At 45.3% G+C, this 24,023-nt stretch overlaps 2 protein-coding genes across 9 annotated transcripts in view; one reads left to right on the top strand and one right to left on the bottom strand.

Annotated features, from left to right (window-relative positions):
• EVI2A (ecotropic viral integration site 2A) overlaps nt 1-24,023 on the top strand; it is a 259,488-nt gene that overhangs the window by 73,082 nt on the left and 162,383 nt on the right. The gene's annotated exons all lie outside the window — the stretch shown is intronic.
• NF1 (neurofibromin 1) overlaps nt 1-24,023 on the bottom strand; it is a 162,502-nt gene that overhangs the window by 120,005 nt on the left and 18,474 nt on the right. For 3 of the 4 annotated variants that reach the window (XM_083479515.1, XM_083479516.1, XM_083479517.1), the window contains exons 7-21: nt 23,658-23,733; nt 22,229-22,386; nt 20,955-21,128; nt 19,656-19,778; nt 18,649-18,723; nt 16,972-17,103; nt 9,680-9,814; nt 8,043-8,156; nt 7,550-7,629; nt 6,085-6,208; nt 5,647-5,802; nt 4,765-5,011; nt 4,109-4,182; nt 3,450-3,533; nt 2,158-2,598 (exon numbers count right to left, since the gene is read on the bottom strand). In XM_083479515.1, the coding sequence (XP_083335641.1) occupies nt 2,158-2,598; nt 3,450-3,533; nt 4,109-4,182; nt 4,765-5,011; nt 5,647-5,802; nt 6,085-6,208; nt 7,550-7,629; nt 8,043-8,156; nt 9,680-9,814; nt 16,972-17,103; nt 18,649-18,723; nt 19,656-19,778; nt 20,955-21,128; nt 22,229-22,386; nt 23,658-23,733 (2,193 nt within the window). Of the gene's footprint in view, nt 1-2,157; nt 2,599-3,449; nt 3,534-4,108; nt 4,183-4,764; nt 5,012-5,646; nt 5,803-6,084; nt 6,209-7,549; nt 7,630-8,042; nt 8,157-9,679; nt 9,815-14,649; nt 14,710-16,971; nt 17,104-18,648; nt 18,724-19,655; nt 19,779-20,954; nt 21,129-22,228; nt 22,387-23,657; nt 23,734-24,023 lie in introns of those variants that run through there. The other variant, XM_083479518.1, reaches the window with a different exon arrangement.

The following is a 24,023-nucleotide window of genomic DNA, read 5'->3' as shown; positions in this document are numbered from 1 at the left end:
GCTGCAAAATTTGGGAGCCACCCAATATAGGAAATTGGGTGCTGAAACTAATCAGGTCTGGGTCAGCTCACTGCCTGGATGGAAACCCCCTCAAGTAACGCCCCCCCCCCCGTCAGCTATGTTGGTGCAAAAATGCAAACTAGTGTTTGGGCTGAAATTTAGGGGTGAGCTGGGCATAAACTCCCAGTCTAAAAGTGTTTTAGGGGCTTCACTTATCTCTTACATACTGTATTCACTTTTTTAAAAGCCAGGTGAATTTAACACTTTTTAAATTCTAATAAATGGGTTCAATTGAAACTAGTAACCAGTAGACCAAGATATCCAAATGCTTTTAGCTGAACACCAATGTATTCATTTGGGTTATGGAATTCCCTGCTTCAGCCAACACCCCAGAATCGACTGACAATAGCCATTGGGCTATTGGGAAGGAACACACATTCTGGCTTCCGCCCAAGGTCAGAGGGCAGGATCAACAGGGAGGCTGCTTGGGCCTTCCAGGTAGAAAGAAGATTGTGTTGAAAGGGAGACCCACCTAGCCTCACCCATTGCCCAAAGGAGGAGGAGCTGTGGGGAGCTCGCTTGCCAGCTCTCAGCCAGAAAAAAAATGCTCTCCTCCAACAGCTACCTGTTGCCTTGGGACTGCAAAGGGACAGGGAAAAGACACTGGACCACCATCCACTGGACAAAGGACCAAGAGTCACCAACTGCTATTCAAGCAAGCACATCAAGCAAAGGGATATTAGCCTGGCTCAAACTGGATCAGCACACCCACTTAGAGCTCACCATTTTCTTTTGGCCTTGGAAGGACTGAGCTACCCCTTTCCTCTACCTTTTCCCTCCACTCACCCTTTCCTTTATTGTGTCTGCTCTTTTAAAGTTTGCAGGGCCTGTCTCTAGTTTTTGTTGCCTGGAGTCATTTTTTTGGAGACAATAGTTGTCTGAAAAGCAGGATAAAAATAAATAGTTGTTTACACATTCCCCCCCCCTTTGTTCAAAAACCCTTGAAATACTCACAGGGAAACCTGGATGATTAGCCAAATAAAACAGGTGAGATTGCATCCAGTGTCAGGCAAGTATGTAGCCAATATACCGCTCACTCATCACACGTTAAAGTCCTTAAAGAACCAAAGCATCCTATGCCACTGGCTTCCTAGGCAGAGTTGCAGAGGCAACCATCACACCTTGAACTGAACTCTGCACCCTAGCACCTCCATAAAAAGCAGGCATTGAAAAATGAAACTATCCACAAAAGCTGCCCCCTTTGGACAGCTTCTTGGAAGAGCTGGTTTTGGTGCGGAGGACATTTTTAGATTTTTATAATGGATTTTATGTTGCCATTGTCATTTTTTCCCATGTGGTCTCTTTCGCCTCACAAATCAAATGATTTCCATTTAATATAAACTTCTTAGGGCAGGATTATTAACATTGGATGGAAGGAGGGGAATGCTAGGAGCCCAAAAGGATGGAATAGAATATATATCAAGAGGGGGAGGGGGGGAGCATCAGTCGAACATTTCCTTGTGCTGCCAGGCAGTACAACTCCAGCATGTCAGAAAGATATTTGGGGACAGGGCCTTGGACTTCAAAGAGAAGTGTGAAGCTGTGTCTGCTCTTCACGGATGACGCTTTCAGCCATCTCTGGGATGTCCCTCTCCACCAATCTCATTTCTAACTATCACTTCCCTTCTACACTCTACCTTTGAGGCCTCCCACTTTGGCTAATTTACACAAGACTTCCCAGAAGAAAGGGGCAGGGTAGAAATGTAAAAAACAAAGCAACACGTGGCCCTCATCTGACTGCCCACTTTTGTATTTGGCTCCAGATCATCACAAAGTAGGCAGTGTTGGCTGGTGCCCATTGGGATTGCCAGAGCAGGAGGCAGGAAGCCCAGCCAATGAGTGGAGCCAGAGCCAATGTCAGGCAGAGCCAACTAATTCTGGTTTTGCCCCCAGCCTCCTGAGTTCTATAAGGGCAAAACTGGGATGGAGGAGGAGGAACTGGACAGCCAAGGCCACCCTCTGGACTGGCTGTTAGGAAGGAAATGGATAGGCTTGGCAGCCTCCACTGTATGTAGGTAGAGAGCCCCTGACCACTTTCCCCGGGGAATGCAGCCCCCAAAATACTACCCATCTCTGCATTAAAGCAAACCCCTTTACCTGCCCTTGAGAGTCAAAGAACTTGCTGATGTTGTTCTTCAGTTTGTTGAAAAGCATGGGGTAAAGCGCCGGGCTCAGTTCCAGGCCCATGAGATCTTTAATGTTGGTCCGTATCTGCAGGCCCACTTTCTCGTGGGTGCAGACCATGAGCGACAGCAAACGGTCCATGAACTTGCTCACGGGGGTCTCCGTGTTGCCCTCGGTCGACAGCATGGATATCATGGAGCCTTTGCGCTCGTTCACGGGGGCCATGGGGGGACTGTAGGTCGCAAACCCGGCGCTGCTGCGCTGCTGCAGGCACACCCCGCCCAATGCGCACAGGAAGCCGGTCATGTTGATCCACTCCTGCAGAGAATCTGTGTCCGAAAGGTCTATAGAACCTCCTCCGCTGACATGGGACATTCGCCTCTTGACGATGGTCTTGTGGAGGCTTTCCGCGACCTGGAAAGAGTTGCACATCATGGCGGGAGTTGGAGAGAGAGAAATGCAGTGATGCAAATTCAGAATGCTCACCTGTTCTTTGGATATTCCTTTCGGAGCAGGGTGCTTTCTGGGAATTGCACCGAAACGACCCCAGGACATCGTAAGTCCCCATTTACAGAAAGGAACCGAGGCTCAAACAGACTTGCTCGCGCTTTCAAAAGCAGCTCACCCCCAAGCAGACATTTGAAACCAGACTTCTGATAATATCCAACCCACAATGGCACCATCGGAAATGGCATTTGCTTCTAGATGCTTCTGCTGTGCTACTGTAACATTAGCTTCTCTGGTTTCCTGCTTTTCCCTGTAAACTGATCTAGGAATTTTATTCAAAAGCAGTTTCCCAAAGCAAACTGGGGTTTCCCAAAGCAAACTGCCACCTCTTTCTCAAAAGATGGCTTGGTGGATAGCACAAGATGTGCTATGGCTGAGGAAGTGGCAACCAGGGACGGGTTTGAAGAAAAAAAATCAACTACTTGGCTTTCCCTGAGCATTATAAGTCAGCAAACCAGGAAAGAGCATTAAGAAGACGGCAATAGATCTTGGCTGTATGGGCCAGCAAGATGAGAACATCCATATAGCTAGATTCTCTGAAGGGTAGCACATTAGACCAGGGATGGGGAACCTCTGGCCCTCCAGATGCTGCTGAACTACAACTCCCATCATCCCTGACAGTAGCCGTGCCTGCTAGGGCTGATGGGAGTAGTAGTTCAGCAAAAACCAGGCGGCCAAAGGATCCCCACTCCTGTGCATTAGATGCTAAAGAGAAGCAGAGGGGAAAAGGTCTGCAAGGTATTTATGAAAGGCCTTACCTGGCCATCTTCCATTTTAGCCTTCGGAAAGTTGAGGATCAAATTTGTAGCCGTCTCCCATTTTAAATATGTGGCTTCCCAAGCCTGGAACACAACAAAAGGGAAAAAAAACTGTTCTACATACCTTCTAGAAAATACCAGATGACACTTGGTGAAGACCTTTTTCCCCAGCAGGCATTTCAAGTAAGTAGGTTTTACGATTTTATGGTAAACTGATTTTTATCTTTATTGCAGCATTTTAACCATACCATACCCAGCTTAGAGACTATGGCATTAAGCAGGACATTAAGTGCTTAAATAAATAAATAAATAAATAAATAAATAAATAAATAAATAAGTGTTCTGGTCCCAGCTCTCTGTAATCGGATGAAGGGGTGATATATAAATTTAATAAAACGAAACAAAACAACAACAATAAAATTTTAAAGAATGCCTTCCATGAAGTGTGACTCGGCCATTATACAATGTGCACTGAATTCATGTAATCTGATGTTTTTAAGGTTTGTTTTCATATTTCTGTGTATATATTTATTATTTAATCTGTTTTCTGATACCTTAATTTAATGCTGCCATGGAAACATTTGTTAGGTAGTGCTTATCCAGTGTTATCCGGCTGCCAAGGAAGAATACTTTCGCCCAAGAAAACTGAAATAATGTACCTCAGTGTTACCTGCCGTCGGATGTTCAATTCGCCTTAGCAATGCCATCACTCTTTTCTGGAGAGCTGCTCTTCCTAAAGGCATGTGGTCAGAAATTCAGTACATTTTCAACTTTTAAAAGGTTGCTTTGTTGAAAACTTTATGGAAGTTTCCTCTACCAATAAACATCCTTAATCAAAAAAGACTGACAAGACATATCTGCATTAATGCTTGCCTTTGAACAAACAATTGCCCTTTAGTTTTCACAGAGACATTTTTGGTTAATGGGATTTAATGTACAGTGGAACCTTGGCTCTTGAACTGCGTAGTTGACGAACAAATTGGCTCCCAAATGCCAAAAACCCAGAAGTGTTCTGGTTTTCAAACGTTTTTTGGAAGCCAAACGTCTGTTGCTGCTGTCGGCTTTTGTTTCCATGGTGCCTGCGCCAATCGGAAGCCGCGCCTTGGTTTTTGAACATTTTGGGAGTCCAACAGCCTTCCAGAAAGGATTACGTTTGAAAACCAAAGTTCCACTGTATAATTTTTAAATTGTTTATTATTTCTAAAGCAAAATTATCAGCTTGAAACATCAACCTAAAAGTGCACCCCACCCTCCTCTTTTCTTGTTCAATTTTCCCAAGCTCAACTGACAAGAGACCTTCTCTCCCCCTTCTCACCTGTTGACATCATGTTGCTCACGGAAGCAAACTCCATAAAGGTGTTGTAATTGGGCAAAAAGTTGTGAACCGACACCTCGTCCACGCCACATCTGATATCCGCTTCCTCGCAAAGATGTCGGAAACAGGACATCGCGACAAGCACTGCCTCAGTGTCAGGGCTCCAGAGGGACATATACAGGGCCACCTCCAATTTGGTCTGCGCTTGACGGCATATCGGCGTCCCGCTGCAGCCTGCAGCGCTTTCCTTGGGAGAAAGGACAACGGGCCACGTTAATCATTGCTGCTCTCCACAAACACAGTCAAGACAAGCCATGGCGTTTTAAAGGACGTCTGCAGAGCACAAATGAATATAGCTCTCTATTGATCTAGATCAGTAGGGGGGAACCTGCAGCCCTCCAGACATTGTTGTGACTGCAACTCTCACCCGCCCTGACTGTTGCAGCTGGTTGCAGCTGATGGGAACGGGGGCCTTGATGTTCAACGAAGGGTGTTTCAAGCACGCGGCAGCCAAGGAAATGCCTTCCAGATGTTTTGGACTGCAACTCTCACTAGCCTCAGCCAGCATGGCCAGTGGTTAGAGATGATGGGTGTTCATTGCTGTAGTTCAGTATCTCTAGGGGGCACACCATTGGCTATTCTTTCTTCAGCAAGTAAATTTCTAAGTGACCCTAATTCTATCACTGATGTGTTTTCATGTTCTTCCTATCTTTCAGCAGCTGATGGGATACAGAACTAGGAACGTCTTGGTTCTGTGTGGCTGCTCTGCGTGGTGAGGTATCAGAATTGACTAAGGCCTGAAATAGTACCTCTAACTACTGTAGCAGTAATAGCAGCAGCAGCAGTGCTCTGTATGACAGCACTTGCGTTATGGTCACGTACCATGCAAAAGCTCCCTTTTCCTTTCCTAAGCGTAGCTCCTGGGATACAACGCATCATCTCTTCATGGTCAAGAGAAATTTGATTAGCTCCACCCCCAGAGACATCGCATCCTACCCCATAAAGGAAGAGAAAGGGACAGGAACTCCTATCTGATTGCTATGGGGAGAAAGAGAGGAAAAATAAGTAAGTCACTCTGCTTTTGTAGGAGGTAAAGGAAATCAGACATGCACACACATACACAGGAGAGAGAGATGTATTTACTGGGGCTTTGTCTATGAAAGGAGAAAATAAAACACAATTTCACTTCCCTTTCTGAGCGGGAAAGCTAGCCAAATTTCCTTCCCATCCAATAACTATCCAATAAGCCAAGAGCTGGAGCAAGTCAGAAGCAGCAAGCCCCTTTTGAAATGCTTTTCAAGTTTCAAAGTGCTCACTTACTTTGTTTTTCAGAAGAAATGTGTTCCTGCAGATCAAAATCTCTCGCAGCCACTTGAGGATTTCTGTGCTGCTGAGAATCTGATTGCTTGTTAGCCGCTTGCATATACAAAACAGCATTTGTGAACTGCAAGAATTAGGAAAGTGCCAATCAATAGCCACTTATTAAAGTGTTTCCCGTAACTTCAGCGGCAATATTTGAGATAAGCAGCACATTACAACAGCTGTGATGACAAGAGGTACACATACTCAATCCCCTGCAGGGGATCCCAGTGGACACCTGCCTTCTCCCCACACCAACACCCTCTCTTTTTGACAGTTTCCTAACTAGTATGCTAAAACCCTTTTGCAGGGCTACAGAACTTGTGTAAAGAATTCTGAGCACAACATAGCCTAAGAGATAAATAGGGGCTGGAGGCAGTTTGGGTGAGGGGAACTAAAATAAACTGAGCTATTTCAATCATTCACTTTTTGGACCCATGAGCACAATGGAAAACCAGAGCAGCTGTTATGGGCACCACACACAAACTGCAACCAGGCACCCACCACAGCATAACTGGCTACAACAGAATGTCTCTTTTCAGGAGGGGGGGTGAGGCAGGGATCCTGCAGGCATCTAGAAAAGTCTTTGCGAGCACATGGGGGCCTGCAGGCACTACACTGGTAACCCTCTATTGTATACCCAGGGCTGCCTCGGCTGTCCACATAGGCAACTGTGGGTGCTCTCCGTGTGGGGGAATGGACGGACACAGCACTAAAAATAGATCTGCTGAAGGGCTAGAGTGTTTGAAGGGCATCTTAGGGCCTCTACAATTGGCAAAGAGAGTCTATGTGAGCCTCAACATAAACAATAGGGGCACCTCATAATTTCCAACTCCAACCCCCAACTAGCACATCTCAACAAGGAAGATCACACAGGGTCCCGGATAAATCATGTAAGATTGGGTATGGAATCTTTTCTGGCCAGCAGACCAGATGCTTATCTCCCTACTCCTAGGCAAGCCACGTTGGGCAGCTGGGGGCTCTGAATTTTCTACACCTGTGTCCTTCCACAACATCTTTTCATTAGCACTTTCTTTCATCATGGGGCACTAAGTTGACATTTTCACCAGGCTTATGTAGTTTCAAATTTACATTCTATTGTTTCATCTCCTGTGCATGGATCTTATATTTTTTGCAACTGTGGGTATATTTTCACTGTACGGTATTTCCTCAAATAAATCTAAATTAAAAGCGCTCCACTGGATTGAGCACAACTTCCATGTCTGTTTCACCAATCTATGGAAAGGGAAACCCAAAACATACAGAGTGCCCCACTGTATTGAAAAGAATAGGCAATTCAGTCTCGCCTCAGAGCGGCATTGTTTATATATACTTTTTGATCATTAATGGTTATGGTGTGTAGCCCAGGAAACTGAGTCTGGAGAGAGACAATTCTTACCAAGCCCAAAACAGGCAATGTACTCACCTGATCTCCCAAAATGTTTCGATGGGTGCGTCTGGATTCCACAAGTCAATGCTGTCTAACTGATGGAGCACAAGCAAGGCCTGAAGGGGCCAAAAATAGAGAAACCACTTAATTAACTTAATGCTGTACATATATTACACTATATTATATGGTTGCGTTGTTGTGGTGGTGGTGGTTGTGTTGTTGTTGTTGCTGTTGTTGTTGTTATTATTATTATTATACTGCTCTTCATCTGTAGATCTCAGGGAGTTTCACAGCATAAAATTACAATATAAAAAACACAAAATGCATAATAAAAATAAGAAGAAAAACAAAGCAATATTCTGCCTTGTTATGAAATGGGCGAGAGCCCATTTTAAAGCCAGGACTTCAGACTGTGACACACTGTCGTTTTTTAAAAGAAGACTGGCTCACTTTGAAGCAGGGCATGGGGACACACATTCAGATCTGCAAACAATACAGTAATGGGCTTGCATGCCACTTAGCTCCTGACCTCCATGGCTTCTTGTGCTATTTCAGGCATGCTGGATTGTGGCACCAGCTGGACAAGGCCTGTTATGAGTTCAGCGGTGCTGCCCTGAGTCTCAGGACCTTGTTTCCTTGGATTCTGTAAAGGAAAGTACAAAACGATAAGGTGCGGGTTCACTGACATTCATATTCCAAATTCACTGGTGTAATTTCCCTGTACACTTAAAAAAAATATTGCAGAGAAGTAGACCCCTGATCCTCTAAGCCAGCTCTTGCCCTGCAGGTCAGCCTTGGGGAAAACGTTTGTGTCTTCTGTAAGACTTTTGCATATTTCTTCACTAGAGGGGGAGCTCACACTCCCTGCCACCACTGGAAACAGCCCTTCATTAACATAGGGAGCCAACCTGAGGCTCTGTTAGGTACTATGTAGGTTTCAGGTTACACCCCGGGCTGCTAGGAAGAAGGAACAGGCAATGCTTGATTCTGCATGTTTGGAAATATACAATCCAGTCAATATCAACACCCAATAAACACACAATTTTTTGTTTTTAAGATGGAGGATTTAAACATAGAGAATTCCTCTACCTGTAGTGCATAGCAGTACCGTCCTGTAAACGTTCAACAACTTGATTCTTCTGGGCATATTAAGTGACTCCAGGCTTCTTCATAACTTTAGATTGAAAAATTCTACTAGGATTGGGCATTTTGCTTGTCCTAAGGGTCAGGAATGCTGCGCACCTTCCTTTTCTAGGCTCAACAAACCAAAGCATGCAGCAATGAAACTATCTTAAAAAAAAAGGGTTGTCTGCACACTGATCATAGGGTTGCATGTATGTATACATACATAATTTTATTTGTACGTTGCCTTTCCACAGTTCAAACAATGCTCATGGTGGCTTACATGAAAAATATAACACTACAATATAATAAAAGTAATCATAAACAACTGCTCCTTCTTCTGCTTTCACTTAATCATGCCATATTCTGTACGCTATAAATTGTACGAACGTAGGTTCATGAGACAGGTGATGAAGGAGGGTGGTCATTTTAGATAATAGCATCCACAAAATTATGCCAACCTACTAATAAGGGTTAAGGGATGTGGGTGGCACTGTGGAGCCTAGGACTTGCCGATCAGAAGGTCGGCGGTTTGAATCCCCGCGACGGGGTGAGCTCCCGTTGCTCGGTCCCAGCTCCTGCCAACCTAGCAGTTCAAAAGCACGTCAAAGTGCAAGTAGATGAATAGGTACCGCTCCGGCAGGAAGGTAAACGGCGTTTCCGTGCGCTGCTCTGGTTCGCCAGAAGTAGCTTAGTCATGATGGCCACGTGACCCGGAAGCTGTACACCGGCTACCTCTGCCAATAAAGCAAGATGAGTGCTGCAACCCCAGAGTCGGCCACTACTAGACCTAATGGTCAGGGGTCCCTTTACCTTTACCTTACTAATAAGGGTTACTAATTCTTTTTTCCATTCCAAATCATGTGTTCTATGCCATTGGAATGGAAACTGCTATCAATACTAAACTTTCCTATGGAATTTTAATACAGGGAAATTGTTGGAAAGTCAATGCCTTGTTTTTTGGTTCAAAGACTGTAAAAGAAACCCCGAGAGTTGGTATTTCATTTCATTTCGTTTTGTTTTTAAAAAAGAACTTTTACTTACACAGAGCAAAAGTTTAGGATCAGCATGGATCAGCTTTACCATAGATAACAACAAGACCTTGTAACTTCTGGTTTCAACATCTGTAGGCTTTTCTTTAAACTTAAGGCTCGTCATTTTCTCTTTAAATGTAAGACTCTGAGGGTGGGGAAAAAACATGATATGACTGTCAACAAGGCACTGATTACTCCAAATATGTAGCTCACCACTCTTTTAAAAAGTAATACTTATACAATTAATGCCATAGTATCGGAAAGCATTTAAATATGAGTAGAATAGCCGGGTTTTATCATTCAACCTCTTCTTGTTAGCTGAGCTGACATTTCCATGGAACCGTCAAAAAGATCCCAATATTTATTTCCTGAGCACTTTTAGCCAATGCTGAATCTATCACTGTGATGACCCAGGAAAGAAGAGCCCAGGAGGGACAAGCTCACTGAAAACATAAATTCGGTCTGCAGTATAAATTTTTAAAAAAGCAAACTGAGTGTTGGAATCATTAGGAACAAGACTGAAAACAGAACTGGCCGCCTATTTTGTAGTTGCACTTGAAATACTGGGCAGAATTCTAGTTGCTCCATCTTAAGCAGAATGTTGCAGAACTGGAAGTAGTAGGAAGAACAAGAGACATTTGTGCTCCATTATGATAAACTCTGCGGGGAAAGGTCGAAGGTCCGTCTAGTCCAGTGTGCTGTATTTCGCAAGAAGAGCACAACTCTGAGAAGCCCACAAGCAAGTCATGAAGGCAACAGTCCTCCCCTGCTGTTGTGTCTGGAGCTGGAGTCCGGTGCAGGCCAGCAATAAATTAAAATGCTATGTGAGTGAATTAACGCTTTATTGAAAGCAACCAAAACAGTGCAGGCCTATCAGAATCGATTTATTACGGCCACAGACCAGAGACATGGACGTATACAGGAATAGAGAACATGTAAATAAAAATAGGTTAAAATTAAACTCAGTGCAGGCTTAGTGATCCCAGCAACTCTTCCCAGTAGCTCTTGCTCCAAGGAGGCAGATGTGAGGACTGAAGGTCCCTGCCTTCCCACAGCCACCTAAGTACCCTCCTCTCCCGGATTTTTCCCAAGCAGTTGTAGACTGAGCCTGCCCACAACCACTCTCTGCTCTTTTTCCTTTCTCTGCATATTCTAGGAGATCAGGCAGAAGGGGAGCTGGTTGCAGCAGGAGGGGGAGACTCCCTGGAATCTTCAGCAGCCTGTCTGATCAACCAACCTTCTCTCCAGCCTCCGCTTCTGCCCCTGAACCTGGACTGTTTTCTGTCCCAGCCACATCCTGCCTACTAAACCCTGTTGCCCCTTCAGCTGCCAACATCCGCTCCGCCCAGACTGCTCCCTCTTCTCTCTCTGAACACTGATCGGCATCCCACCACCAATCCCTTGGCTCTGACGCTTCTTCCCCTGGGGTGCACCTTGGGGGTTCCCTGGCTGCTGTCTCCCACCATTCCTCTGCATCCAGCCAGTCCATGACATGTTGCTCTTAAGAAAGTGGCCTTTAGTGGCTAACTGCTCCTGAACATGGAGCTTCCATGTAAGCAACATGGCTAGAAGATGTTTGTAGACCTATCACACTATGAAGAATCAAAATTGAACTACGGTCCAGGGACGCGGTGGTTAAGGCTACAAGTCGGGGTGGCCTTATTCCAAACTAGTAAATAATGAACTGGCAAAGCAGATGAATGCTGCTCATGTACAGTGGTACCCCGCAAGACGAACGCCTCGCAAGACGGAAAACCCGCTAGACGAAAGGGTTTTCCGTTTTGGAGGCGCTTCGCAAAACGAATTTCCCTATGGGCTTGCTTCGCAAGACGACAGCCCATAGGGAAATCTCAGGGACAGCGGGGAAGCGCAGCGCGTCTTCCCCACTGTCCTCGGACCTCCTCCCGCCGCCGGCTTCGGAACGAAGCTCCGATGCCGGGCGGCGGAGGGGGAAAGCCTCCCGCCGCCGCGCGGCATCGGGACGAAGCCCCGATGCCGGGCGGCGGAGGGGGAAAGCCTCCCGCCGCCGCGCGGCATCGGGAGGAAGCCCCGATGCCGGGCGGCGGAGGGGGAAAGCCTCCCGCCGCCGCGCGGCATCGGGACGAAGCCCCGATGCCGGGCGGCGGAGGGGGAAAGCCTCCCGCCGCCGCGCGGCATCGGGACGAAGCCCCGATGCCGGGCGGCGGAGGGGGAAAGCCTCCCGCCGCCGCGCGGCATCGGGACGAAGCCCCGATGCCGGGCGGCGGAGGGGGAACGTCTCCCCCCGCCGCGCGGCATCGGGACGAAGCCCCGATGCCGGGCGGCGGAGGGGGAACGTCTCCCGCCGCCGCGCGGCATCGGGACGAAGCCCCGATGCCGGGCGGCGGAGGGGGAAAGCCTCCCGCCGTCGCGTGGCATCGGGACGAAGCCCCGATGCCGGGCGGCGGAGGGGGAACTTCTCCTCCCGCCGCGCGGCATCGGGACGAAGCCCCGATGCCCGGCGGCGGAGGGGGAACGTCTCCCCCCGCCGCGCGGCATCGGGACGAAGCTCCGGTGCCGGGAGGGGGAGAGCCTTCTCCCGCCGCCCGGCATCGGATGGCTTTCCTGAAGACTTGGGGTGGGAGGAGGGTTTTCCTTCCCACCGCCAACATTCAGAATGCTGTTCTGAATGTTGGCGGTGGGGAGGAAAAACCCTCCTCCCACGCAAGCCCCGGGAACAGAGGGAAAGCGCTGCGCCCCTTCCCCTCTGTTCCCGTACCTGTCCTGAAGGCTTGCGGTGCGGAGAAAAGCCCTTCTCCGCACCGCCAGCCTGGCAAGCGGTTTCCCTAGGAACGCATTAATTGATTTTCAATGCATTCCTATGGGAAACCGTGCTTCGCAAGACGAAAAACCCGCAAGAAGAAAAAACTTGCGGAACGAATTAATTTCGTCTTGCGAGGCACCACTGTACACAGAGGAGCAATTGCGTTCCCCATTGAACATGCAACTCCCAGTCTCAGTTTACCCCAATTCAAGATAATGACAAATCAGCAAATGAAGCCCTACTCAGCAGCTTCACACTGAAACTTTTCCCGTCTTGCGTGGGTGACTTTTGTATTTGCTGTTGAATGTCCAAAATATGGCAAATAGGAGCATGGAATCAAGGAGAAACTGCTCTCCCCATCTTACATGTTCCAAAAAAACAGATCCTGGTTTGGCAGGCTCTTAAAAACCATGATTTGCTGAAGGGTGCCAGTTCAGATGCCATACCAAACCACAGTTTGGCAATACATCCCAACCATCTCAACACTGATTCCCTCCCTGCCACATATTTAAAAAACAGAAAATAAAACTTGAAGAACTAAATGTAGAAAAACACCACTGCCCATTTAAAATTGTGGCTGATCTCTCTTTTAAAAAGTAAGTGAGTAAATAAATCTATGAATGTTTTTGCTAACCAAACAAACATATGGACTGCTTCAATCCAAATCTGGCCATTTTTTAAAGTATTTCCCTTGGTTGTCTGCAACTGACCAAAAGCTATGGAACTCAGGGCTGCATGTAAGCTAGACAATCACCAGGAAAAGCAGAACATAAAATATTAAATCAGTGGTCACTCTAAGAATCCAAGTTTACTTAGGATTAAAGCTTCTAGGCCTCAGGCAAGCAGGGTATTATGAACCAGAGGAGGTTTCCAAGAGGGCCTTCAAGTGGCAAGGTTCTTTCTCTTTACAAACTCCCCTCCAATCCATGACCACATCAACTCTTGCCATACGATTAGAAATTCTTGGCAGTCCTGAACCTTAGGAGCAGAAATGCACAAATACAAGCACAGGTATTCTCACTGTGCTTTTATGTTTGTACATACTTTATGGGCTAATAGCCGTAAATAAATAAATAATAAATAAATAATAATAATAATTCTCATTCCTAGCAGAGAATGATACTGATAACTAAGCAGGCACAGTCCTAACCCAATCTGCACACAACAATGTATGCATATTAATGGCGATAAAATACAAAATATGTTTTCATGTTAATGAATTGTTTTCTATTTCTACACACACAAGACACCCAACAGCAGGACCAAAATCATATGCATTAACATCCTAAAAACAAATTATCTAAATGAAGGTGGGAGGTGGGCAGAGAGAATGAGTTGATCATTCTTTGAGGGTAAATCCTCTAAACCATCTCAGTGAAACTGCAAACTTTTTAAAAATAATAATGGATTTAGTTACTCAGAAATAAAAAAGTTTACGAATTTGTTCTCAAATCTAGTATTTGATAGCTGATGTTACAACTGCACACTATTTTCACAAAGAAATCTAATGAGAGTACAGATTTAATAGTGCTTCCCTCTGAACAAGAAAAGGGAGTGCATCCGGTTCCACTTTCAGAAGCCAATTCCCTACTCACATCTTAACTGCAGTCAAGGCATTGACTGCTGACTTCAGCATTTATCTTAACCATGGTCAGGACTACCCAGGATTTGAAACCGACATTAAACTGCATGCTGAAACCCTAGTTTGTCACAAACAAGGTGAAGGTCGGTACTGATGTATCCTCTAAACATGGTTGAAGCAGGGAAAGAGGAATTTCCTCCTGAAAGAGGGAGAATATACAGCCCTATGGTTGGCTCCCAATCTCCTAACCATGGTTATACTTACACCAGCCCCAGGAAAAATCTTTGCTGTTAACTCATTTGTCAAAGAACAACAAAAAAAAAGAACTAGCAGTTTATACTGAAGGAGGGCATCACTTCATGTTTAAGAAAACAAGTTGTGATAAATTAAGGGATGCGAGGGCAGGGGAATAATGGAGAGAATAAAACCGCTCATGTCACCTGGTCTGTGAAATGGGTTTTAATTGTTTCATTACAGCCAACAGGTGAAAGCATGCTACATAATCAATCACTGAAATGAAGTGACATGACTGTAGTGGTAACTATGCACAGAAAAGTCACGGAGGGAAATAAGGGAAAGCTTTTCTGTGGTAGTTAACAATGGGTCATATACTTACAGCAACAGAAGCCCACTGCAATGCATAGCAGTGACTGGTTGGCATCTGATCATGTGAGCGACAGCAGCCAATATGAACAGAAAATAAGAAGCAGAAGACAAAGTGCCGCCAATCAGTGTCAGAGCTGCAACGCACAACTGTTCGTTCTTTTCCTCCCCATATATGAACACATAGATTCTTAAATTTCCAAAGAAATCAGTCTTATTCTTTCCTCTATCAGGGCTATGGCTGAGTCGTGAGGAACAGTTTCAGCTGCAAAGTGGGTGTGTTTGTATGGGTACGCCTTTGCATCTGACAACACAGCTTGACAGCTCAAGGGCCCTTTAACTCAGCTTGGGACATCACATTCCCTCACCTGAACCAAACTCTCAAGTCTGCTGCGAGAATGTGTGTGTGTGTGTGTGTGTGTGTGTGTGTGTGTAGCTATATCTATGTATAACAGCACCTGGTTTTAATTCATTTTTTTAAAAAGTGTGGGTAGCAAATTAAGAAGCAAAGATGCAATGTGAAGCTACCAAGTAGCAACAGAGATGCAGAATTCATTGAAATAAAGAGGGCCAAGGCAGCCCTAATCGTCTGAATGTAATTCTACATAATCCCCCTACGGCAAGCCGTCTGGGACCACCAGATGCTGCAGCTCTCTAGAAGCAAGAGTGAACTTTGGGAGAGGAGACTATGGAGAGCCATATGCAAGAGCGGAATGGGTTTCTTTGATCAACAGCAGAGAAGATAACAGAACACTATTTGGGGAAGGGCTGTAGCTCAAGGACTGCTTTGCATGCAGAAAGTCCCAGAGGCAATCCCTGACATCTTCAGATAAGGCTGGAAAAGACCCCTGCCTGAAATCAAGGACAGCTGCTGCCTGTCAGCGTTGACAATACTGGTCTAGGATGGACCATTGTGTCAGCTTCCTATGAAGTTACTGTTACAACTGTTACTATCACAATACAAAGAGATTCAAGAAGCTGCAAGGCATTGGAACCAGCATGAACTACAGAGGCAAATGCCTGCAAAACCTGAGAACCACAAGCCTACACTGTTCGCAGAAAACACTCTGCATATAGTATACATAATTCTTGTTGCCAAAAAAAACCCCCACCCCAGCCCAATTCTCCTTCTACACTCCTACATTATCACTGATCTGAACTGCCGACATGCTGTAATATGGAGCAACGAAACAACTGACAGCACAAGAAACTTCCATGAAAAAACATCACTGTAATTTGCTGACAAAGCTGGAAAAGCAACAGCTTGGCAGTAGAACGCATGCAAAGCATGCAGAAGGCCCTAGGTTTAATCTGCTAGCATCTCTTGATTAAAAAGAAAGCATGGAAAAACCTGTGGTCCTCCAAAGGTTGCTGGACTTCAACTCCCATAATCCCTTGACCATTGGGCCATGCAGGCTGCGGATGATGAGAGCTGGGAGTCCAGCAATGTCTAGATGGTCACAAGTTTCCCAACCCCCAAGTTAAATGACCTAACATAGCAGGTCCCCTGTCTGAGACCTTGGAGAGCAGCTGCCAGTGAGACAACTTCCATCAGCTTCAGCCAGCGACCCAGCTGTGCCCCTATCTCAACAGGAACACCCTAACTATTGTTGGCTATGCTTTAGTAAACCTCTAGGTTAGATTACTGCAACCCGTTACACTTGGCCTGCCTCTGAAGACAGCTGGGAAATTTCAGCCGGTGCAGAATTTGGCAGCCAGGTTGCTCACTGGGGCAAGACAGTTTCAGCATATTACACCCATCCTGGCTTGACTGAGCTGGCTGCCAATTCGTTTCCGGGCCCAATTCAACTTTTTTCATTCAATGGATCACTTCTACGATCTACATTTTTATGTATATTTTACAAGTTTCAAAGCACTTCATATGCATGTCACTATCTATGCCTGGGTCAGAAGACTCAAAAAAATGAGGGGGGCAGGGGGAGGCAATGTTGGTGTGGGAAGTACTCCTTTGACCCACACGTCCCATGTAAATTTCACCCTTCAAATATTTCTGGAATGGCATAGGATCCAAAGCCCAGGCACTCCAGTAGCCAAGTCTACTCGTGTTTGACTTTTCTTTCTATGGTCTTGGAAGTAAAGAGTACCACTAGCCAAACTCTCTTCTTGGTTGACTTGGGACAAATCCAAACCTGGGATTTGCTTGGGACGCTAGAAATATCATTGGGGAAAGAGTTAGAACTTCTGCTTTTAAGGACTGCGGCATTTGTACCACCTTCTATGATATAACAGAACATCAAGGAGAAGTAATGAACACACTTCCTTTTTTTAACAACAACAAAATCTGACAACTGAAAAATGAGGAGCGGGGCCTTACCGGTGTCATGCGAATCGGGGTGTGCACGCCAGAACCTTGTAGAGCTTTATGGAGGGTTTCACTAAACATGCTGCGGAGTTCCACTGAATGACAGTATACAGCGTCAATCTTGGGCCACCAGTCAAGTGCAGACTAAGGTAATGCCGGGGGTGGGGAGAGAGAATACCAACAGAGATCAAACACAAAATGAAACCTAGAAAGGATTTCAATGGGGCACACAGACCCAGCAGCCTGATCCTGCGAATCGCATCCCTAAAGCATCCCTGACTCATGTTCAGCGATCCCTTGAAAGCCTCCAGGGAAGATCCCCATTTTCTTCTTTATGTTACTATTACATTTACATCCCACTTTTTCTCAAGGAAGCTCTAGGGGGTGCACACTTTTCTGCCCGTCTCCTTTTTATCCTCACAACCACCCTGTGAGGTAGGTTAGGCTGTGAAGTAGTGACTGGCCCACAGTCACCCAGCAGGCTTTCATGGCTGAGTGGAGAGCTGAACCTAAAGCTTTTGTCTGCCTCTCAGAACTCAGAAAAACAGAGGAGTGGGGAGCCAACGGTCATTAATAACCATGAGCAAAAGTCTCCTGCAGAAGGGCGCTTCCAATTTCAGTAGGAAAGAAGCCCTGATCGGATTGGCAGCTTAAAGAAACACAGCTTTGGTAGCAATTGTCTCCAGTTGTTAAGTTTTTGTTTTCATGCTGTTTCTAGAAGTAGCTAATAGGAATCCTTGCCGCCCTCCTTCCCAGTGGGGATGAATCAGTGGTGCTGAGCAATGCAGCACCCTTCCAGGTGGTAATCCCATATATAACATCTGGAAGACATTCTTGCTGCTGTGGAGGGAGGCCTGGTAAAAGACAGTGGACATAATGCTAGTCAATTCTCAGCTACGGCTAAGGGACTGGGAACAAACCACAGGAATTGCATGCAGCCTTCTCTAAGCCCTTCCCTCTCGGGCGAATTCTCCCCAAATTGCTTGACCATCGTTTTGCCATTGCGTCTGCATGGATGTTAAAGATGGCTAATGAAAACCAGGAAGACTTCTTTGAAGGAGGATTTGAAACTCTAATTCTGAAGCTAGCTTGAAATGTCAGGCCCTCACCTGGCTTGCCTTAACCGGTTTATATCCATGTAGACATAAATGTGAAATCAAGATAAAGAACATTGGAGGTGTCTGCACATCTGAAGGAAGGAAGCATGCAATTTCAGGGCCAAATCCTAACCTTCCCATCCATGCTAAGTGTCTACTATTTATTTATATTATTACTTTTCTATCCCACCTTCCCTCCAAGGAACTCGCAGTGGAAGACACGATTCGCTCACTTCCCATTTTATCCTCATAACAACCCTGTGAGGCAGGCTAGCGAAGGGACAGTGGCTTTCCCAAGTTATTATATACAGTTTACAATTTTCAATGATACTACTTATCATGGACATTTGGCATCTACAGTTGCTGATGGAATGCCAACGTATCAATAGATGGGCATTAGAAATGGGATTCTGATGTCTAGAAAGCCTCTGCTGGTTTGCGGGATACTCCACCCTTGAAATGCAATTGCCCACGTGACTCCAAGAGGTAAGCTCTCCACCTTCCCCCAGTCCCATTCTCCTTCTCCACTTCTAATCAAATCATTACCATTTCTGAACAAATTACCAATCTTTTTGATAACTCAATAACTTACATTTGTGATTATACGGTGGAGTGAATTTACCAGCACATAATGAAATGTTGATGGGGAATTCTGTGCCAGGCAAGTCTAGAAAAGAGAAAGGGAAACATTTATAAGGTTTCCTTCTGCAACAAACCCGGAAGTCAAAGGGTTACAAAACTCTGCAGCACAAGCGCCATCGAAATGAGCAGGACTTGTTAAAGGACACTTTTCTGCAGGAATGAAGTGAACACCTTTCCCCGTGCAACCTATTTATTTAGTTAAAAGAAAAATTAAACTACTTAAGATTTAAAAAATATCTAAGTCATGTGAAAACAAAACGTATAACTGAAACAAAAACCCAACCTAAATCCAACAAAACAATATAAAAACCCATGAAAATGTATGGAAACAAATAGAAACAGAAATATGGAGGATTCAAACATGTAAAGCGGGGTCAAACCTTACAGGCTAGGAAAAATCTGAACAAAAAGATATATCTTCACAGAACACCTGAAGCAACTGGTGGTGGCTGCTTTGTATATAGCAGAGGGAATGGCATTCCACAGTACAGGAGCAACAGCAGAAAATGCCGGCTTTGGGGTCACCACCCAATGATAGATACTCTGAAAGGCATGGGACTACTAGTAGAGTCTCCCCAGATGTTCTAAGTGATCTTATAGGTCTATAAGGAGGCAGCCAGCCTTTCAGGTAGCCTGGTCTCACAGTGGTCCCATGTTGTTGGGTTTTCAAGGGAGGGGTTCTTGGTGGACTGGGTCCAAAGAAAATAAAAGATTACTAGGGCTTCTTCAGTCAATTCAAAACTTGAAAGTCACTAAAGAGCAGCAGGAAAGGTATCCTGAAAGCTAGCTACCTAAAAATAGATTTCTAGAAAACACTCAAACTGTAATTGCTGAGAAACAGAATTCTCTATTATTCATGACTCCCCAACCGCTGCTGACCCATCCATCCTTCATATCCAGCGGCTCAAAAATAGCCTCAGGCTAGAGAGCATGTGCCTGCAGAGCCACAAGCCTCACCTTGAAGTGCTGGTTATTGTGTGGGTTGATGCGGAAGCAAGACACTAAGCAGTCGATCATGAGGTCTATGTCCGCATTCTGGTTGCCTCTTGAGAACGGCTTGCTAGGATTGAAGAGCAGGTTCTGAAAAACCAACAAACATGTGCCGCGGTTATTTTGGTTGGCACGTGCCGCGGGGCTACTCTTCAGAGAATGAGAAGAGCAAAGTAGCCCATCTTTTCTAAAGGATTAAGCGGCTATTTGAGGAAGTATTTTTGTCCCCCAATAAGAACAGGAACAAGAAGCTTTTGGGAACTAGTGAACCTTTTATTTACGCTAATGAAAAAAGCATGCCTTGCAACGGAGGGAGGCGTACATTGGCCAAGGAAGTCAAGTCAATGGGTCTGCTCTTTGAAGCAGACATCAACTGATGCCACTGAGTGGCTTGAGCCAGAAATAGGGAACCTGTGGCCCTCCAGATGTTGTGGGACTCCAACTCCCATTATCCCAACATCTGGAGGGCCCTGTCATAAGTCTCAGTTGTGACTGTTAAGCAACCAAGATTCTTAAGGATTTCTATGCAGCTTTCTCCATCTGGTAAAAGACACAGGAGGCCTCCAAGTGTTATTTGGTGGCATTCAACTAGGTTTCACTCAGAAGAGATCCTTTGAAACTATTCTATGTAACTTAGTCATGATCACTAATTTCAATATGTTTATTGTGAGTAAAAATTTGTTGAATACCACCCACTATCTCCCCTACACCACCATACACATGGTGTCCAGCGAGAGAGATGTTTATGTAGCTGAAAGAGTTTGGTCAAGCCTGCTCAATGCTAAAGTGAGAGTTTCGGTCTATGGCCAACTCTCAGTCCCCCCCAACCAACTTTTGATTTTATCAGTAGGGCAGAATTCTTTGCCTAGATATTATTTTACAAAAAATCCTGTATATGCACAAAATAGCACACCCTGACCAATCAAACTGTAGCTCAATTCTGTCATCACATCAAGCAACAGTTTGTGCCAACTCTAATTTAGAACCCACACCATGGTTTGAGTTTCTAGGTGTCCAATAAGTAAACTATGGCTCTGCTTCCATCTCTTCCCACAGCTTCAAGCTCACTTCCATTTCCAGGTGCAGCAGCCCCGGGAGGGGAAACAGTTTCTGTTAAATAGGAGTTGTGAATTCAGACCTCACACAAAGCCATGGCAAAGCTTCTCTTAACCGCTCTTTGCAACGATGAGCCATGAAAGTTTCACTTAACAGTTCAAAATCCTAAACTGAAATACACACACACACAGCACTACAAAATCTTTTTACCTTCAGATCTACCACCATGGATTGAACTAGAAGGAAAATAACAGAGTTGTCTTCCCAGCTGATGTAGGTCGATGCTTTGCACAACTTAACGCAAGCAATGGCAGCACTTTCTGTCAACTGTCTGCTTCCACTGTGGCCTGAAAGTGCCTTCCTGAGGTTGTCCAAAAATAGCTTCTGTAGGATTCAAAACACAAAATCGGTCAGAAAGAGAAAAGAACTTATTACTCCATCCTGAGATACCAAGGCTCAAATTCCAGATCAGACACTGATCTGCCTTGAGGACAGTACTGCAAGAGTCGGTTCCTGCTTCTCTGTCTGGCTTCCTTCCACCTGGCCTCAGAGACCAGGGCCTTGGCTGACTCCTTCCTGCAAAGGCTGCTCCTGCTGCAGAAGGCACCTAGAACACTTTTCCTATGCTGGTTGCTAATGTGGATTTGCATATTACATTGTGAAATGATTGTTGCTTCTGTTGCACTTGCATGTTGATTTGCTTGTAGGTTTTGTCAGCCACTTCGGGTATTATGTGGGAAAGCAGCATATAAATGAAGATGATGAGAACCAGCATTAGCTTTTGTGTAGTCTGTGCTTTATCATATTAAGACCATAACCAATGCCTAGAACCATCTTTATATTATTATGCCACAGTACTAGAAGGAATAATCCTTAACAAAAAAAAAATTAAGCACACACAAAACTGACGCCACTGTCTACAACCTAGTTCTCACCAAGACAGTCAATCTGTGTCTGGACTTTACCCACTTCAGAAGGCTGAGAGGGCAGAATGTCCCTTCATGGATAATGTTCCCTGCACACAGAGAACTAGAATGTCAGAGCAAAGGTTTCTAGCCTAGCATTCTCTCCCATGTGCTACTTTGCTACGCGCTAGGAAATTTTCTTCTTTCGGGGAGCACTCCTTCCATTAGGAAAAGACAGAAGTCCCAACAAAGATTTTAAAGCATCTCATTAGATTTTAAAAACCGTGACTCAACTGGGGTCTCTCAGACACCAGTACTAGATCAGCAAAGTGGGATATTTTTCCTAGTTGCAGGAAAATTTAAAAAGGGAGAATAATGAAGCAAAAGGCTTTTAAGTATTCAAGCTCTTAGATTCAAGGAAGAATCATATGCAAATTCTTTGCATGTAACGAGAGAGAGAAGTTCCAGTCCAGCCTCTTAATCAACATGCTTGCTTATTTATTTGTTTTTAAATCATCTATATGCATATATGAAAGCCGGACTGGCACCAGTCAGAGATGGTATTGCAGCTCCCTTTACCTTGTTTATTTTGTTCTCCTCCACCCCATCCTTGTTAATGTTTTGGATGATTTCTGGACACAGGACGAGGAGGATTATTTGCAAGGGCCAAACAGCCGCCTTGCGTTTTGTGCTTTCGGCAAATCCATCCACCAAATCGAACAGCTTCTCTGCGCAATCTGTGAAGGAGGGAGGAGGAGACAACACATGCAGTTACTTCCGGGTAGGGTGAGGTGCAAAAGCTGAAATACCTCCCATGTTTACCACAGGAATGGTATTTCATAGCACTGCGATAACACTGCTGTTGAAAGGGAAAACACCCCAAGTTGGAGGCAGTATGCTTCTCAATACCAGTACAGTGGTACCTCGGGTTAAGTACTTAATTCGTTCCGGAGGTCCGTTCTTAACCTGAAGCTGTTCTTAACTGAAGCACCACTTTAGCTAATGGGGCCTCCTACTGCTGAAGTGCCGCCGGAGCACGATTTCTGTTCTTATCCAGAAGCAAAGTTCTTAACTTGAATCACTATTTTTGGGTTAGCGGAGTCTGTAACCTGAAGCGTATGTAACCCGAGGTACCACTGTACAGTGGTACCTCGGGTTACAGACACTTCGGGTTACAGACTCCGCTAACCCGGAAGTAGTACCTTGGATTAAAAACTTTACCTCAGGATGAGAACAGAAATTGTGCTCTGGCGGCGTGGCAACAGCAGGAGGCCCCATTAGCTAAAGTGGTACCTCAGGTTAAGAACGGTTTCAGGTTAAGAACAGTCCTCTGGACGAATTAAGTTCTTAACCTGAGGTACCACTGTAGCTGGGAAATGCAAGTGGGGACAGGGTTGTGGCGCTCAGGTCCTGCTCAAAAGGTTTCCCACAGGCACCTGGCCACTGTGAGAAGAGGATGCTGGTCTAGGTGGGCCATTTGCCTGACCCAGGAGGCTCTTCTTATGTGCTTATTCATTGTCAAATGTAGGATTTCATTTCAGCAATGTTTTTAATACAGAAACGAGTATCTGACCATGTTCTATCACGGGCAGGCTAGATATTTAACCAAACACATGGTACAACTCTCCTTGGACATTTCAAGCTTCAGATCACAAAAGCAGACTTGAATGCTCTCCTCATAAGGAACTCCCCGAATATCAAGCTACATATCAAGAATTCCTATTCCCTTTCATATATTAGCTTTCTGCATATACAGACATTTTCTGCTACAGGAAGAACCCTAGGACCCAAGGGGATTTTGCAGGAAATAAGTCGACCACTGAAGTTTGCCAGCAATATAGACCTGCCCTCAATCTGCTGGATTGGAAAAAGGAGGAGTGCAACTTCTCCTCCGTACTGAAGTGGGTGACCTCTGAAATCAGGCAACAGTTGAGGCAAATAGTGGTTAACTGGAGAGACCCCACACCAGTTTATAAGGTACATAATCCAACTTCTGTTGATGCCTTACCCGCCAGATCTGTCTGCGGTGTCTGGTACAGCTTAGTAAACTCGTCCGGATAGTTTTCCACCCAGTTCCAAAATGCCTGTGGAATATAAAAGCACAGTTAGTTCAGGGAATTTATTTTGTTCAGGAGCAATGGTGATGAGTGATACAGTCGTCACCTTTCCAGTTTTATCTGGCAAAGCTCTCAGAGCCACTTCACTCGCTACAGACCACATGGTCTTGTGCGGCCCTACCTGGAGATGCTGGGGAGTGTACCTGCATGCAAAGCAGATGCTCTGAAACTGAGCTGCAGACAAAATTCATGGAGAATATGGCTATCAATACCTACTAGCCACAATGGCTGTATGCTAACTCAAAGATAAGAGACTC

This window comes from Podarcis liolepis, assembly GCF_965112155.1.
Source record: "Podarcis liolepis genome assembly, chromosome: 16".
Classification (NCBI taxonomy): domain Eukaryota; kingdom Metazoa; phylum Chordata; class Lepidosauria; order Squamata; family Lacertidae; genus Podarcis; species Podarcis liolepis.
This window is presented reverse-complemented; position numbering and strand designations above follow the sequence as displayed.